The sequence below is a fragment of the Henckelia pumila genome, chromosome 2 (genome assembly GCF_033568475.1).
Source record: "Henckelia pumila isolate YLH828 chromosome 2, ASM3356847v2, whole genome shotgun sequence".
NCBI classification, from domain to species: Eukaryota; Viridiplantae; Streptophyta; class Magnoliopsida; order Lamiales; family Gesneriaceae; genus Henckelia; species Henckelia pumila.
The window spans coordinates 176,126,789-176,141,065 of NC_133121.1; the positions used below are offsets into that span (position 1 = coordinate 176,126,789).

Here is a 14,277-nt window from a genome sequence, read left to right on the forward strand (position 1 = left end):
AATTAATTTCTAATATTTAATTCATGTTCGAAAAGAAAATTTTATCAATTGAAAGCAATATTTTTAATTTGTCTATAAATCTAAAAAATTTATTACCTTACTTTCAAGTTTTATCTTCATTGCTATGTTTTTAGTCTTTTAAATTTTTAACATAATTTAGTATTAAACTTTTAGAAAACAAAAAATTTCAATCGAGTTATTAACTTTTATCGACTTGTTAAAAATAAATAAAATCATATCATAAATCGAGATTTTATTTCACTTGTATTAAAAATGTATTACCCTCTTTTATTCAATCAATTAGTTTATTTTTTGCATTTGGTAAGCTAACAAAAAGATTTGGAATTCCATTTTTTTAAGAAGGGGGACTACAAAAATAATGGTGATAACTAACTATGTAATCCTTTAAAAAAAATTTGGGATTAAAAATATTTTAGTGTTGAACTAAAAGTGTAATCAACACTGATATTTTTTTGTCCAAATTAAAAAATATATAATTATAACCAACTTTCTTGTTGATGTTTGAATTACATTATAATATAATATTTATTTATATAAAAGTGGTTATTTAGTTTGAATTTACAGTTTTGTATTTATTTTATTTCATTTAATGACTAACTTTTTGTCATTTTCAAGGTTATTTTATGTCATTTTGTAGCTTTTTAAATGAGTATTTAATTTATGTCTATTTATTTATTAATGTGAATTAATTATTAATATTTAATTCATGTTCTAAAGTTAAAGTTTTATTAATTGAAAGCTATTTTAATCTAAAAAATATATATTAATTTTAAAATTTACTTTCAACCTTTATCACCATCGCTATGTTTTAGTCTTCTAAACTTTTTAACATAATATTTTGGTCATTATAGTTTCGCGAAAAAAATGAATAGAATCATTAATTTAGTCATCTGGTTCAAGACAAGTAAATCAGATCATAAATAATTGAGACTATATTTCACATATAAATGAAAGATATTCTCATATTTTATCCAATCAATTTATTTTAATTAGTTTTTTTTTTTTGAATTTAGTAATCTAACTAAAATTTTGGTATTCTAGATTGTAGGACTAATATTATAAAACTAATGGTGATAACTATGTAATCTAACTATGATAGTTCACTGAAAAAAAATATTACAAGATTTGAAGAAATAAAAAAAGTTTACCTTGATTATTGCATATTATATGTATATGATTTTTTCAGAAAAAGGTAAAAAAAAAGAGACATTTACATATTAATATTTTTTATTTTAAAATAAGATTATGACAAAATTATGAAACAATTATGTTTATCATTAATTAAATAAATAATTGTACGACTAAATTAATTTTTTGGCATAAATTTGTTAATACTTTAACATAAGAGTTTATGTTAGAAAAATTTATTTTGTATTGTATTTTTGTTAGGACATTAATTATTTTATATGCTAAATATTGTTCAATGTATATTAAATTTGATTTTCAAAGCTAACGAAACAAAGTTATTCAATACGCTAGAAAATATACACAAACTTGTGAATGTATTATGCATGAACAAAAAACTTGAAAATCAAAGCAAGTCATATAGACATCATGTTTTATCAGACGTAAAAAATATATATGATTTATATACACTTTATTCATAGAAGATCAAATTTTATCTTCAACTAAAACTTTTAAATTAAAAAATTATTATTATTTTTCACTAACTTCTTAAATTTTAGGTTTTGGTCACTAAATTTTCAAAATTTGTTTTTTATATACTAAATTTTATTTTAATCTATATATACCTAATTGTTGTGGTGACACGGGAAAATGCTTTATTTTGCATCGAAAAATACTGACATGGGCATTATAATAATGATGCAACTTAAAAATTTTTTGACTTATTAGATGTCACGTCAACAATTGGATTAAAAATAGTAAAAATTAAAAGTTAGTGTATTAAAACTTAATTTGACAAATCAACTGACTAAAAAGTAAAATGTGATGTGTTAATGGAACTAAAAAAATTATTTTCTTTCAAATAAATTATTGTTTTAACTTTCAAATAAATTACTATTTTAACTTACAAATCAATAGAAGTAAAATTATTATTTAACAGATATTACTTTTGTTGAAGTGCAATAACTATTCATACTGAGAAGAACAATCGAAACATGATGTTTGAGATACAACATAGTTTAAAATATTGGATTAGTATTGTTACCAATGACTATAATTATTGAAAATGCAATAAGCATTCGGCCATACAATATGTATCAAAGTGAAGGTCATGACTTCGATTCACATTGATTGCAAGCATAATTATTGGGAAGGAGATTATTAGGTACAATAATTATCTCTTTGCTATGTAAAACAATCAAAATGTAGTGTTTGAACTGTTACACATATTAAAATATTTGAATTGCACAATTATATATCAACTATATATAGCTTTTAATAAAATGCAAACGCTCAGTCTTACGGTTTATAAAAAATCAATGTATTTTTTTACATTTCTCGACAAATATATAACATATGTTATTGTTTTAAAGTCATTAATTAAAAAAATAAATTAAATCCAAGGTGTAAAACATAAAAGCATCGATTAGATACCATAAATCGATCGTAAAGAGAAAAAATTAAAGACATAATGTTCTCACTTCAATAACTAATTAGAGATCAAATCATTATAACCAAAGTTTGAAATTGATAGTAAAATATATAACACTTAATTAAAAAAGCTAAGCAAACAATTAATAAAGTTATTATAATGTGTTGCACGTGCAACACACGTGCAATTTTCTAGTTTCATAAAAATACTAGCACACCGTTGATGAACTATTTTTATATAATATTAATGTATGCGGTCACGTAGGACTGTAGGAGGAGAGAGTTGTTGCCAAATAAACCACATTTGATGGATTTAATGTTTTCAATGATCAAAATAAAAATAAAAATACAAGTTACTATATGAAAACTAAACTTTCACAATATATAGAATTGAAACCCAAAACAGGCTAATATATAAGACTAAAATTACAATTTCTTTACCATTCAATTTCTTTAAATTTTTGCAGTCTATTTTATTTTGTTTTCTGTTTCGATCATATATCCATGTCAAGGATTTGATTAGATTTTATATTTGTCCGCACAATGACTTTTTATCAAAATAAAAAATAGCTATTAGATAAAAAATAATGTTTTAAAAGTTGTCCTGACCACGATTCCAAAATCGACGATCCCGATTCCTCTTCCTGAAGAATTTGGTCATAACTTAAATCAATTTGAACTAAAATTTATCCAATTATATTTAATGGTTTAAGAAAAAATTAACGATACAGTTTGTGATATAATCAAACTAATTAAAGTTAATTATGTGATAAAATATTGTGATATGGTATATTTCATTAAAATATATCAATTAATTTAAGAGTCATATTTTAATTTATATAAATTTTATATGTAGTTTAGTTATATAAATTATATTGCCTAATTTTTAAATCATTTGATTTAACTACAAAAAAAATTAAAAAATTACCGTGAAAAAAAAATTTTGATTGTGCACACGCGTTGTGAGTGAAGAGAGCCACTAGTTCTAATTAATTACTAATAACAAAAAATATCAAAAATTGAAAAGTGGATAATGTTACACCAAGATACCAAAAAATAAAAGTAGTTTGTCTAAGGGTAATGTTTGATAATATAGTATAGATAATATAGAAGTATAGATAACTCATGGAGAAACTGCAATTTTGTTTATGAGTATTTACTTTCATGCAATTTTAGTACTTTATGTTATTAAATTTCAGTCTTGTTTTGTATTTTTGACAAAATATTATTATTTTTTATTGGAAGTGCTATATTGTCACACGGTGGCTGGTGTTAGGCCAGAAAAAAAAAACAATTTTTTTTAAATAAAAAACTAAAAAGTCTAAAGTAGGACTAGCACTTAAATTTGAAAACACTCAGAACTAAAATACAAAAATGTAAGAAAAAAAATTGATTTCTTCATTGATATGATTGTTTAATGAACTATTATCATATATAAATCACCTTCTTCTCAGTTGTTTAAAACATCGGTGAACCAAAATGGTGATTTTCCAACAGATTCAATATGATGAAATGCTGTTGAATCCATTTCTACCTCTTCTGATCAGTTTACTTCTAGTATATTTTGCTACCAAATGGATATATAAACCATGTGGTAACAAAAGATTGCCACCATCACCACCAAAGCTACCAATCTTGGGAAATCTTCATCAGTTGAGTGCACTGACTCACCGTTCCTTGCAATGGTTGGGGCGAAAATACGGGCCGGTCTTGCTCCTTCACTTCGGTAGCAAGCCGGTGTTCATCGTTCAATCCGCTGATGCAGCTATGCAGATCATGAAAATAAATGATCTCATGTTTGCTGATAAGCCCATTTCAAGAACCATAGACAAACTGTTCTTTAACTCCAAAGATATAATAGTCGCGCCCTATGGCGAATATTGGAGGAAAATGAAAAGCATGTGCGTTCTCCAACTTCTGAATGCCAAAAGGGTTCAGTCCTTCCATTCCATAAGGGAGGAGGAAACATCCCTTTTGATGGAGAGGATCAAGTCTTCTACTTTGTCCTGTTCGCCGTTAAACTTGAGCGAACTGTTTCTTTCGCTCACCAGCAATGTGATATGCAGATCGGCTTTCGGAAGGAAGTACACTGATGTGAAATTTGGCGACAAGTTTCCAATGCTTCTGAAGGAGCTTTTGCAGCTGTCCGGAAGCTTAAGGATTGGAGAATTTATACCTTATCTTACTTGGTTTGATCGTGTTAGCGGTTTTGATGCTAAAGTCGATAGGGTTGCCAAGGAGTTTGATGAATTCTTGGAGATAATAATCCAAGAGCACATGAATACAGGCCAAGAAAATGGTGATTCAGAGGAAAAATGCAGAGAGAATTTTCTCGACATTTTGCTTAAGATTTACAAGGAAAATGTTACCGGTTTTCCCATTGACAAAAACAATATGAAAGGAGTACTTCTGGTGAGAAACTTTATTCTACATGTCACATTGACTAGACTCGTTTTCATTCCAGCATACCAACAAACATGCAAATTATCTATTTTTCGAACACCAAGATATCTGAATTTTGTTGGAATAAGTAGACCAAAATCACCAGTGAATTTGGTGTATCAAGTCATGTTGATCGAAAAGCATTCGATTGTACTTATACTATGAGTCTTCAGTAACTTTTCAGAGGATTTGGATCCCCTGTTGCGGTGGTAATCATAGCACTGTTTACTGTGCATTTTTTTTTTATACAAATGATCATCTTGTGGACTTCACCATGATGTAGATGAATTTGAAAAGTTTTTCATATGAATTGAGATAATTAGCTGATATTTTGTATAAAAATGCACAACACCCGATGTTGTGCTTATCCCACAGCAGAGGATCCAAATTCGATTTCACATGAGACAAATGATTCTGGATATCCAATTAATGTGAACATTTCTTTCCTACTTTCTCATGAGTAACCTTATAACACAGGACATATTATCTGGGGGAACTGATACTATTTCTGCAACACTTGAATGGGCAATGACGGAACTTATTCGCCACCCAGCGATTTTGAAGAAACTACAAATGGAAGTCAGAGAAATCCTCAAAGGCAAACAGGATATCACCCATAGTGACTTGGAGAAAATGAGTTATTTGAATGCTGTGATCAAAGAAACGCTTCGACACCACATCCCGGTACCATTCATAGCCAGAGTAGCACGAGACAACATTAAAATCATGGGGTATGATATCGCTATAGGGACAATGGTATTGATCAATGCATGGGCTATAGGCAGGGATCCTGCATCATGGATCGAACCCGAAAAATTCATTCCCGAGAGATTCTTGAATTCTTCAGTAGACTTTAAGGGGCACGATTTCGGGCTGATCCCGTTTGGTGCTGGGAGAAGGCGCTGCCCGGGGGTCGCGTTTGCAATGGCAAGTGTTGAACTTGTGTTAGCTAATCTTGTGCAAAAGTTCGACTGGTATTTGCCTGATGGGTCACGAGGGGAGGAATTGGATGTCCTAGAACATCCTGGCATTAGCATTCATCGAAAGAATCCTATTTTTGCTATGGCTACACACTGTTATTTTTAGTGCACGAGTTGTTTCTTTATGTATACTAGTAAAACGCACGTGCGTGCATGCACGTGAGTGAGTACACATAATTAATTTATAATTTGTGGGTCATATCACATTTTTTATAGTAGTAAATATGAATTAAGATTTAAAAATAGTTCTTTTCTGGAATTCAAAAATCATATTCATTTTTTTAAGCTACTCAAAAAATTTTAATTTTAATTTTAATTTTATTATTAATTGTGTATCTCAAATTAATTTGAATGTTCAAATCATACTACGAATGATAAACAACTTAAATATTCAAATTTTGTCCTTTTCATCGTAATCACTTGGACATCCGATCCATTTCTCTATTTTATTATGTGTCTTTTTCTTTAAGTAAACGCAGTTAGTTTCTCGTCATCTTCGATATCAATGAATTCACGTGATGGTTGTTCCGATATTTGCTCATCTTATTTCTTATTTATAGATTTTAGTGAATCTAGCTTTCTTTTTTCTTCTTCGGTGTCATTTGCTCTCTTGACGTTTTAGCTAATTTCGAATTTTTTTTGCCATGGTATTTGTTATCCTTCCGTGACAATATAGAGAGGCGCTTCTTCTTTAATTTTTACTAAGTTATTTATCCATCTTGAAAAAAAATGTATGCTTTTTCATGATTGGGTAGTCAAGTACTCGTTATTTTTTTCTTCGTCTTGATGATCTTATTATCATATATTTTCAATGTATTTTATATCATGTAATTTACAATCATGTATCAATTTTAAAATGAGAAAAAAACATTTTATATAAAAGTAAATACATACAACAATATAAATATAAAAGTCAAATATTGGCTAGGATATAATTTTTATATAAATAAATTCAAAATACAAGGCTTACTAATTTTGAAAAGAGAAACTTTTCAAAAAAAAAAAATTGAAAGGAGAAAAACAAAAATTTAAAACTTCTGATAACAATTTAAAAAAGATTAGAATTAAAAAATATATTTTTGTATAGATACGAAGAAGAACAAAATTTTAAATAATAATTATACAAACTTAATTAATATATAATTATATCAACCTAATAGGCTAATATTACTCACTTTTTATTGGCTAATGCATTGTTTATTATTTTTAGAATTTAATAATTTAAAATATCATTGTATATATAATTACTAATATAATTGATCTAACATTTCATCCACACACACGAAAAAAAATATCATCTTCATAAATTGCATATCATGAATAAATTTCAATGAAAACAAATTAAATGAAATCGTCATGTTAAGTAACGGGGGTCTTGTCCTAAATTTTATTTTTTTATTGATACTTGTTTTTACTATTAAAATATCATTTATTCTAACCTGTTTTATGGTTATTGTTATTATTATTTAAACATAACATTTTTTTATTATTTTTGGAATTTAATAATTTAAAATATCATTGTATATATAATTACCAATATAATTGATCTAATATTTCATTCACGCAATCAAAAAACTATCATCGTCATAAATTGCATATCTTGAATAAATTTCTATGAAAACAAATTAAATAAAATCGTCATGTTAAGTAACGGTGGTCTTGTACTAAATTTTGTTTTTTTATTGATAATTGTTTTTATTATTAAAATATCATTTCTTCTAAATCCGTTTTATGGTTATTGTTATTATTATTTAAACATAGCATTGTTTATTATTTTTAGAATTTAATTATTTAAAATACCATTTTATATATAATTACTAATATAATTGACCTAATATTTCATTCACACAATCACAAAACTATCATCTTCATAAATTGCATACCATGAATAAATTTCTATGAAAACAAATTAATAAAATCATCATGTTAAGTAACGGTGGTCTTGTTCTAAATTTTGTTTTTTTTATTGATACTTGTTTTTACAATTAAAATATCATTTCTTCTAAACCCGTTTTATGGTTATTGTTATTATTTTTTAAACATAGCATTGTTTATTATTTTTGAAATTTAATAATTTAAAATATCATTGTATATATAATTATTAATATAATTGATCTAATATGTCCTTACACAAAATGTACTATGTAGTTGTATATTATTTTTATATCCCTATGTTTATTTATTAGGAATACATGAGCAAGAGAATAAAAGGACAAAATCAGTAATTCACAATCGTAAAACTTTGCTCTTTTATTCACTCTTTTAGATAGACTAATAAACAACACGTGCTATGCACGTGGTGACACTTTGTTTTTATAATATATATATATATATATATATATATATATATATACATATATATTATTTTTTATAATTATATTTAGTGGGATTTTCACGGCCTCATAATAAAAATCATATAAAATTGAATTATTAATTATGAAATCAACACAAATAATATAATGATCATTTTTTTTCATTTTGTGTCATGTTAATGGTAAATTTGTATTTTCAATCCTATAAATTGAATATTTTTCATTTTTAGTCATATTACGATGCAATTTAATATTAGTTATGTCACTCGTATATTGTTTTATTTTTATAATTTAAATCACATTCTTTTTTATTATTTTTGGTTATGTTACCATAATCTATCATGTTTGTCGATCATAAAAAATATCAAAAATTAAAATAAATACAATTTAAATGATCAAAATAAAAATAATATACAAGTGAAATGACAAAAATGAAAATATATCGTAATATGATTAAAAATGAAAAGCATTCAAGTTAGGTAATACTCTCGCGTCCCAATTATATAGATAATGTTTAATTTTTTTGTTTTTGTCTTAAATTTATAGGCATATATATACCATTTTAGTAATATTTCTTTTTACATTCTATCCCTATTAACTGTATTTTGAAACTTGTGCATTAATTTTTTGAATACATTAAAAGGTACCAATTAATAAAAAGTTTACAAAATTTGTTTTCTCAATATATTTTTAATATTTATGAAAAAAACTACATTATATAATCAGAACGGAGAATATGAAATGATTCATAATTAGACTAATTACCGTAGTATAGATTATATAATTTGTTCACTTAATATTAATAAAGAAATAATCTACTAAGACATCAAATTTATTAATTTAAATCTTTTGATCATAATCATCAGGCTCATATATATATAATCAATATTAATACTCTACAAATTTCATAAATATATATTTTTAATCTAACTTTTTATTTTAATATCGTAACTTTTATTTTTTATTTTTAAGATTTATTTATATTTGATTAATTGCAACTCATTTAAAGCCATAAACTAAAAATTATCTTTTACTTTAATATTCATATATTTTTTTAATATGTGTGTAAAAATTTATACTATATAATCCGGATGGAGAATGTGAAATAAGTCATTAAACTCATTACCATAGTAACAATTATATAATTTGTTCACTCAATATTAATAAAGGAAATAATTTACGAAGCCATAAAATTTATTAATTTAAATCTTTTTATCATAATCATCAAATGAAAATTTAAAAAGTAAATATAGCAGTGGTTGTATAATAGGTCATCATCCATATTTACCTAATTTAAACTTTAAATCTTGGTGATTTATGAAAAATAAATGGTGCATGTGATAAATAATTATTTTTAACTAATTAAGTTTTCTATTCAAAAAAATTACACTAATATCATTAATTTACTTCCCAGAAAAATTATATACGAAAAACCCATTTAAAATAAGTATATAACATGGATATAAATTTCAAATACTTTAAGATATATTAATATATTTCATTTGATTTTAATATACAAAATATCTATTTAAAAATGATAAAACATGAATAAAAATTCTAATAATTTAATATATGATTAATACATTTAATTAGATTTTATCATTATTCATGGAGAAAAAAAATTAACTCAATTTATTAATTTTTTTTACAAAAATAAATAATATTTATAGTCAATAATTTTGTTCAATTAAAATAATTTACATGTGGATTAATAATATATTATACAAAAAGGGCAAAATTATAACTCATCACTTAATCATAATATCAGTAACAAAATTGATGCATCAAAATAAACATGTGATTGTTTATGCATCATTATTCAACATCCTATAAAATTAGTTTAACAGTTTTAGTATTATTTATCTATATATAATTAATCTCACTAAGTAAACACAACTTTAATAAATAGAATATATATTTATTTTTATGCTCTAGTTAAAATGGGACTACCTACTTTTATATCCCTATATATAATAGATAAGTTAATTCTTTTATTTCCCATAGATGTTCATATGCAATATATTGATATCTAATTACACTAAAATTATATAAATTAAAAATTAAAAAGATAAAGTGTTTAAAAATAAGTCATCGAAATTTTTTTCATTAAAATTTTATTTTTTTATTCACACTTTTAGATAGATAATAATAGATAATTGTTGGGAAATTTAGTTTTGGTATTTACAAAACAAAGCCAGGTTTTACTTAAGCATCTACAGAAAACCAAACTGATATACAGAGGTTGATGACGTCATGATGACCTACAGATACCTCGACTAAACTGAATCTATCAGTCACGCTAAAGGAACACAATTCAGTTTACCTTGCTAAACTGAATTCATCAGTCCATCCTTACTCAACTGATTATCTCAGAGATACAAAGCAGTTTACCCTGCTAAACCGAATCTATCAATGTACCATTGCCCAACTGATTGCACAAATAAATTCACAGTACTTCCGGATAAGATCGTCCGTACTCTGACATATCTGCAGAATGTAGTGTCGCGATACTAAGGGAATGTCGGCGTCAGAGATCATTGATGATAGTGACAAATCCAACGGGAATAATTTGAATCCTATCTGAAGAACACTTTGAAATTATGACCGTTGCAAACCAAAGCTTATAAATAGGGATCTTGATCAAAGTTCAAATGGGCTGACATCTTTGCTATTGCTAAAATTTCAAAGAAGCATCTTACGCTCAAGACTTGATCAAGAAACTCGAAAGCACAAACACTCAAAAGCATCATTCTGACCATTGAAGGGTCGATCTTTGTGCTAAAAGATTTCGAGTTGTATTTATTCTACTGTAAAATCAGTCTAGGACTGAAACCAAGGTGATATACTAAGAGTTCTTGTTTAGGCAGTGTTTAAGTCCTAAATCGGATTGGGTTTGTGCAAATTGCTTGTATAAATCAAAGTCTTCTAGTGAATCCTTCCGAGGTGGAAGAAGGGGTGACGTAGGAGTGTTTGAAATCTTCGAACATCCATAAACAACTTCTTGTGTCATTTCAGTTTACCATTCATCCTCATACTTCATACCTACTCCTAAACTGATTTACACTAAGTGTTTTAAATCTGTAGCTTGACATCTTTCCGCACACATTCTGTTTGCCAAACTACATTCGACAATAAGATAAGCCTTGAACTCATTCTTAAATCGACCGAGTTCCATTTTACTTAGTTAAAATTGCTTGAAAGTATATTCACCCCCCCCCCCCTTCTAGAATTTCAACCGATCCTAACAAGTGGTATCAGAAAGGTTATTATCTTATTCTTAAAACACTTAAACAAAATGACTTCATTCACCAAAATTCCTATGTTCTCAAAGGAAGATTTTGATGACTGGAAAATTCGCATGCAAGCATATCTATCAGCACTAGACGATGACATGTGGTTTGTTATCACTGACGGACCTCTTGAGATCACAAAATTCAATAATGCTATAGCCCTCTCTGGAGGTGGTCCACAATACATTGAGAAACCTAGAATTGAATGGACTGCTGAAGACAAAAAGAAGGCAAATCTGGACAATGTGGCTAAGGATATCTTGTATAAAACACTTGACAAGAATACCTTTAGCAAAATCAAGACATGCAAGACTGGAAAAGAGATTTGGGAAAAGTTGATCCAACTTTGTGAAGGAAATGAACAAACAAAGGAAAACAAGCTATCTGTAGCTACTCAAAAATTTGACAACATCAAAATGAGACCAGGAGAATCAATGACAGAGTTTGATGAAAGAGTAAGCATCATTGTTATTGAGCTCAACGGATTGGGCAAAACATATCCCAACAGGAAAGTCATTCTCAAAGTAATTCGAGGCCTTCCTAAAGAATGGGATGTGAAGACAATGGACATGAGAGAATCGAAGGACCTGAACAAATTAGAATTGCATGACCTGTTTGCATATCTAAAAGCATATGAATTCGAGTTACAGACTCGAGAGAAAGATCAGTCTACCTCACAATTGACCAAGGCCTTGACTGCAGTAAAAATTGAGTCACCAGCCAAATCAAAAAAGTCAGCAGAACAACTGAGCAGTGATGCCATGTCCTTGTTTGTAAAGAAGTTTGGCAAGTTCATCAGAAGAAACCAAGAAGGATCACACAGAAGAAATCTCCAAAAGAAAGATTCAGTTGAAGAACCAAGAAGTTGTTTCAACTGTGAAAAAACAGGATATTTCATTGCCGATTGCCCCAAACCAAAGAACTTTGACAAAAGAAAAAGTTCAAGGAATGATAGATATATCTCAAGACAGAAGCATGAAGCATTGGTTGCAAAGGATAGCAAAACCAAGTGGGCAGAAACAGACAGTGATTCAGAGGGATCAAATGGCCTTCTAGCTCAAGTGATGATGAAGAAGAAGTCAAATGTCTTATGGCAAACGATCATGAACTTCCATCCACCAGTGAATAGGTATTTGATTTTGGTTCTGAGGAATTTACCAGAGAAGAACTAATCAAAGCTCTTCATGATATGACAAATGAATATCATCAACTGTCATTAGCATTCGATGAAGTCAGAGCCAAGCAAAAGGATCTGCAAGACAACTCAACTGAACTCTCCTTTGAACAATCAGTTGAGATAAGTTGTCTTGAACACAGAGATTGCAGTGCTCCGAACGGAGAATGAACAGCTCAAGATCGATATCAAGAATCTTACAACAGAAAAACATAACATGGATGAAATAATAAGATCATGGAATAAATCTTCGAGCCTATTGACAGAAATGAATGATTCACAAAGACCACTCCATGACAAAACTGGTCTTGGTTTTGGTAAGACAGTGGAAACTAGTGAATCAAGTACTCTACCCAAACTGAATATGTGCAAAGGTAAATACATAAACTTTGTACCAGCAGTTAGGGAACATGAAGATGAAAAACCTATTCTGATGACTTGGCAACAAATAGAGCAGATGAACCGAAGAAGATTTGGTATTGGCTTCAATCCTTATGAAACTAAGGCAGAGATTGCTAAAAGTCCTAAACAAACTAATGCATATCAACCTAATATCATGAGAGGAAATAGAAATCAATACCATAATCAACATCCAGATCAAAAGAGATATAGAAATATCAAGGATATTGGAAAAGGCAAACAACATACAGTTTCACAAGCACATTACACTCCACTATCTAGAACATCTAACTTAGTACGTACCTATAGGAACACAGAAACTGGCAAACTAGTTAAAGTATTCCAGGTTTGGGTTCCTAAAGAATTAATCCCTCGTGGACCCAAATAGATATGGGTACCAAAAGTTATTCAACCTTTTGAATGCAGAAAGCAGGTGTCAAGAAAAAAGAAGAAGAATCATGGTACCCAGACAGTGGATGCTCGAGACACATGACTGGAAATGATAAACTATTATCTGAGCTTGTTGAATTCAATGGTCCCATTATCACTTTTGGTGACAACTCAAAGGGTAAGACCGTGGGTAAGGGTAAGATTATCCACGGCAACATTATCATTCAAGATGTCCTATTGGTTGAAACTCTCAAATATAACTTACTCAGCATTAGTCAAATGTGTGACTACGGGCACTCTGTTGAATTTCAAAAGTTAAACTGCATTATTAAGGATGTCTCTGGTAACATTATTTTGACAGGAAATCGATATGGAAACACTTATAAAGTATGCTGGAATATTCAGTCTAGCAAACCAGTTTGCCTCGTAGCTTCCAATTCTAAGCGCAACTGGATTTGGCACAAACGACTGAATCATCTTAACTTCAAATCAATTGCCAGTCTGAGTAAGATCGAGCTAGTAACAGGACTGCCTAAAATTGATTTTTCAAAAGACAAAGTTTGCTCAGCTTGTCAATATGGGAAGCAAGTTAGGTCATCCTTTAAAAACAAGAGTTATAACTCATCTTCCCGATGCTTGGAACTATTACATATGGACTTATTTGGTCCAATCCCAGTAACAAGCTTAGGGGGAATGAGGTATACACTTGTTAT

The 14,277-nt window shown here is 28.2% G+C and overlaps 2 protein-coding genes across 2 annotated transcripts; both read left to right on the forward strand.

Annotated features, from left to right (window-relative positions):
- Nucleotides 1–4,056: 4,056 nt before the first annotated feature.
- On the forward strand, nucleotides 4,057–6,105 carry LOC140879001 (cytochrome P450 71A8-like). The gene is made up of 2 exons (XM_073282630.1): nucleotides 4,057–4,989; nucleotides 5,497–6,105. Exons 1-2 carry the CDS (start codon nucleotides 4,057–4,059, stop codon nucleotides 6,103–6,105), a joined length of 1,542 nt encoding a protein of 513 aa, XP_073138731.1.
- A 5,501-nt stretch (nucleotides 6,106–11,606) lies between these two features.
- LOC140879002 (uncharacterized) lies at nucleotides 11,607–12,773 on the forward strand. Its single transcript, XM_073282631.1, has one exon. The coding sequence runs from the start codon at nucleotides 11,607–11,609 to the stop codon at nucleotides 12,771–12,773; it is 1,167 nt and encodes a 388-aa protein (XP_073138732.1).
- Nucleotides 12,774–14,277: the final 1,504 nt, after the last annotated feature.